General features: G+C 33.0%; 1 protein-coding gene across 2 annotated transcripts; it reads left to right on the plus strand.

The window, feature by feature from the left end:
- Nucleotides 1–554: 554 nt before the first annotated feature.
- Nucleotides 555–2,476, plus strand: LOC127868493 (uncharacterized). 2 transcript variants are annotated; one of them, XM_052410314.1, is made up of 4 exons: nucleotides 555–665; nucleotides 868–985; nucleotides 1,466–1,616; nucleotides 2,348–2,476. In XM_052410314.1, the coding sequence occupies exons 2-4, from the start codon at nucleotides 886–888 to the stop codon at nucleotides 2,403–2,405; spliced, it is 309 nt and encodes a 102-aa protein (XP_052266274.1). In that variant the 5' UTR covers nucleotides 555–665; nucleotides 868–885; the 3' UTR covers nucleotides 2,406–2,476. The 2 variants fall into 2 exon arrangements, with proteins under 2 accessions (XP_052266274.1, XP_052266273.1); XM_052410313.1 differs by lacking the exon at nucleotides 555–665 and adding an exon at nucleotides 675–716.
- Nucleotides 2,477–3,462: the final 986 nt, after the last annotated feature.

Genomic DNA, 3,462 nt, shown 5'->3' on the forward strand with positions numbered 1-3,462 from the left:
TACATTTTGATAAATTCATTTGTAACAAGTTTATTTTACGGCGCTGCATAATCCAGGCATGATCATTGTTTAGAAGTTAGCAGATCTCTCATTTTGCAAGCGCATTTCACGGAACAATTTTGTGCAACTTGAGGACCTAATTTCACAATATTACACCTCGCACATGTTTATTGTAGAATAATCTACACTGTTTATCATTATTTGCTCATAACAAACAAGTTGCAGGTCGTGGTAGAATCCCGAATAAACCATCCTTGCTGTTAAGAATATATTTTGAGGCTTCCATATACACGTACAAGTACATTTTGTTGGATTTGTAATCGTTGTTCACTCATTGAATTAAAAATAATACGGCTTTATCAAAGAAATTACAAAATACAAAATTCTAGTAGTTTTTCTAAATGTAATAATAATCAAGTTTAATAATGATGCGCAATTGTCTACATCATACAATGTCGATTGCATGTTCAATTTATTTGTTTAATATTATTTTATTAGTTATCAAGTGATACATATAGACCGTTTGTGCCGTTATATAGATGATACAATGTTAAGATAAAATCAAGATAAGATCAAATGGGATAGTGTCCGATAACCATTGCGCTATATAAGGAATCACGACGATTGTCGTGATACATTAACACACTGGAACTAACTTAAGTAAGGTAAGATCATTGTCGAATGTGGAACTCGACTGTTTCTTGAAATACATGAATGTAGAACATTGATTTTTTGTATAATGGAAGAGCGAAGTTTGACATATTATTGTTAAGTTTAAAGTAATTAATCCTCTAGAAAGCGAAACAAAGAGCCTTAAAAATAACTTTCGAACACATTTCTAATATTTTTCTCTTTAAACTACTTCAGTTAACACCACCTCTCAAAATGAAGCTCGCCGTTGTTGTCCTCGTTCTTTTGCCATTTGCCCTTGCTGCAAGCGTTGATCACAAGAGGTTCATCGAATCCCTGCTAGGCGGCTATGACAGTATGTTTGTAAAAAACACGTATAAAACAGATCTCATGTGAAATCGTTTCACGTACTGATATATGCAATATTGCTTTGCAACTGAAACAACAATTACATCTTAATGAGGTTATACCGAGGTTTTTCGTATTCTGTGCAATTGTTAGGTCCCTACTAGTGTTGAAAATGCTTCTTTTAGGAGTCACGGACAGTTAGCATATAGAAGTGCTCGTCTAAAGAGCATTTTCATGTATACATATTTTAATTCGAGATTATATTGGTAATTGAAATATTTCCTAGTCGTAGCGTCTGATTCGAAAGTCATTAAGTTTGCTCGATTTGTGATGGGAAATTGTAAAGCTTGATAAAACAGCATTTGTTTACCTGTATATGGCCATTGAGTTTTGGGATGATGATGGAGTTCATTTGAGCTTTGTATGTTTACCGATTGAAGTGTTGACGCTTATTACTTATAACATAAAATGTTAACTATTATTTTAGTCGTTGGCCTGGCGAAGCAGCTGCTATCACAGTTCGGAACCGATGAAACCGAACAGCAGTGTGAGAATCAGTTTTGCCCAGAGTTGGTCGATAAAATTGACGGCCACAACACTCTGATCACACACATTATCTGCGCTGCTGTCTGCAAAGAGTGAGTGCTTTTTCAATGACGATTTAAAAATCGTAGATTTATCACAATGTTCTCATGTCCAAGTGTATATAACATGTAATAGTTTGTAGTTATATATTTGTCTGCACATAAAAACAGATGCGCTGAAAAAGGCTTGATGATAATTTGATGATATGACAATGACTTAGTGTTAAACTACAACATACCACTTTAACTGTTGACCATTTCACATTGTCTTTAGTAATAATTCACCATTCATATAAGATTTCATGTAAGAATTTTTTCTAAGATGTTTATCTGTGAAAAAGCCAGAAACATCTGTGTCGATTAACAAACAAACATCAATTACACGGTATTGATTTAAACTGCTTATGAATGTTGCTTGCATTTGTTATAGAAAATATTATAACATGTTTGAGGCCGTTTCCTATGAGGAATCGGTAGATGACATCTATTTGGGAAAGGTGATACGAGAGTTTTTACACTAAATGTCAAAACTTCGCCATCGAAATGCCAATACCATGTCATTTTATTGACCATTACTGCAATCAAAGTTGTGTAGGCGATGATAACGTTTAAACGTTACTCTTTGATAGATAAACATTTTTGAATTTTAAATGTGATCCAAGGCAAACCATGAACTTATTTATTTTTTACAACGGATAGATTTGCAGTACAAGTAGTATTTATACTTGTAATATGTGATGCCAATACAATATTGATTTTATATGCTTTTTTTAATTCTATTTCAGGGCGCAAGTCTTGTCCTCGCACTATCTCTCAACTGTGCCACCAATTGGAGGAAAATGAACATTTTATGTCATGATTTAAATGCTTTCTGTAAGCCTTAAAATAAGCAAAATAAAGTGAAAGCTAACTAATTTTTAAATGCGTTGTATGAATATTTATTTAAAGTTATTATTATTATTACGTATTATGTATGCCCATAACATAAAAATCCATAGCGTAGATATGCATACAAACACACACAGCGTTACTGCATCAAATACTTGTTCTTACAAACTATATATAACAATAATATTGATAAGTCAGTAACATCTACATAACATCTATTTAAGCGCCTTACATTATGGAGCCAAATGAAAACCATATTTGCCGTTCTGACAATAGTCTGAAACGAGTGTATTGTCAAGTTCTTTCGAAAATAAAACAAGGGAGAGCACTTCATATTACGAAATAGTTACACCTATAAAGTACAACCTTAAATTGTCTTACGCCTTGACCACACCAATCTGATCACACACATTGTCTGCGCAGCTGTTTGCAAAGAGTAAGTGTTGTATGATGCGTACTGCTATTATTGATATACAATTATAACGTAAATGCCCAAAACACCTAGATTGAATGTAAATGATACAATTTGTGCAATTTTGTAAACCTGCTAAAAGCTTAATTGAATATTATTTCAAAGTATTATTGTTTGCCTTTGCAATGACGTGTATTGAAAATAATTGCAATATAAAGAAGTGAAACTCCAGCTGCTGGAGCAGTATTGAATTTTCATTAAAAACAATTAGTAGGTCCTTTATTTAAGGCAAGTGACTGATTGCCCAAACAGTACAAAACAGCACAATACAGCACAATACAAACCAACATAAACACAAAATATGAATAAAGCTGGGGTCACCGCCTTGGAACGGTCAATGCAAAGCATTGGGGGTTTAAACCTGGTTATAGAGCGCTCAACCTCACACTTGGCCCAGCAATATTCATAATACATTTAAGTGTAAATAAAATTTAACGTCATAGCATTGTAACTCAAATTAAACAATAATAAAAGGGAATTAAAACGCATTCAATTTAATTACTATTTAATTACTCTATTGCATTGAAGATACAAGAGTAA

Source organism: Dreissena polymorpha, chromosome 2 (genome assembly GCF_020536995.1).
Source record: "Dreissena polymorpha isolate Duluth1 chromosome 2, UMN_Dpol_1.0, whole genome shotgun sequence".
In the NCBI taxonomy this organism is placed as follows: domain Eukaryota; kingdom Metazoa; phylum Mollusca; class Bivalvia; order Myida; family Dreissenidae; genus Dreissena; species Dreissena polymorpha.

Excerpts from the sequence above, each read along its gene's own strand:
- LOC127868493 (XM_052410313.1), top strand. Across the intron at positions 986-1,465 it reads CCTGCTAGGCGGCTATGACA|TCGTTGGCCTGGCGAAGCAG; the intron begins GTATGTTTGTAA and ends CTATTATTTTAG. Across the intron at positions 1,617-2,347 it reads TGCGCTGCTGTCTGCAAAGA|GGCGCAAGTCTTGTCCTCGC; the intron begins GTGAGTGCTTTT and ends ATTCTATTTCAG.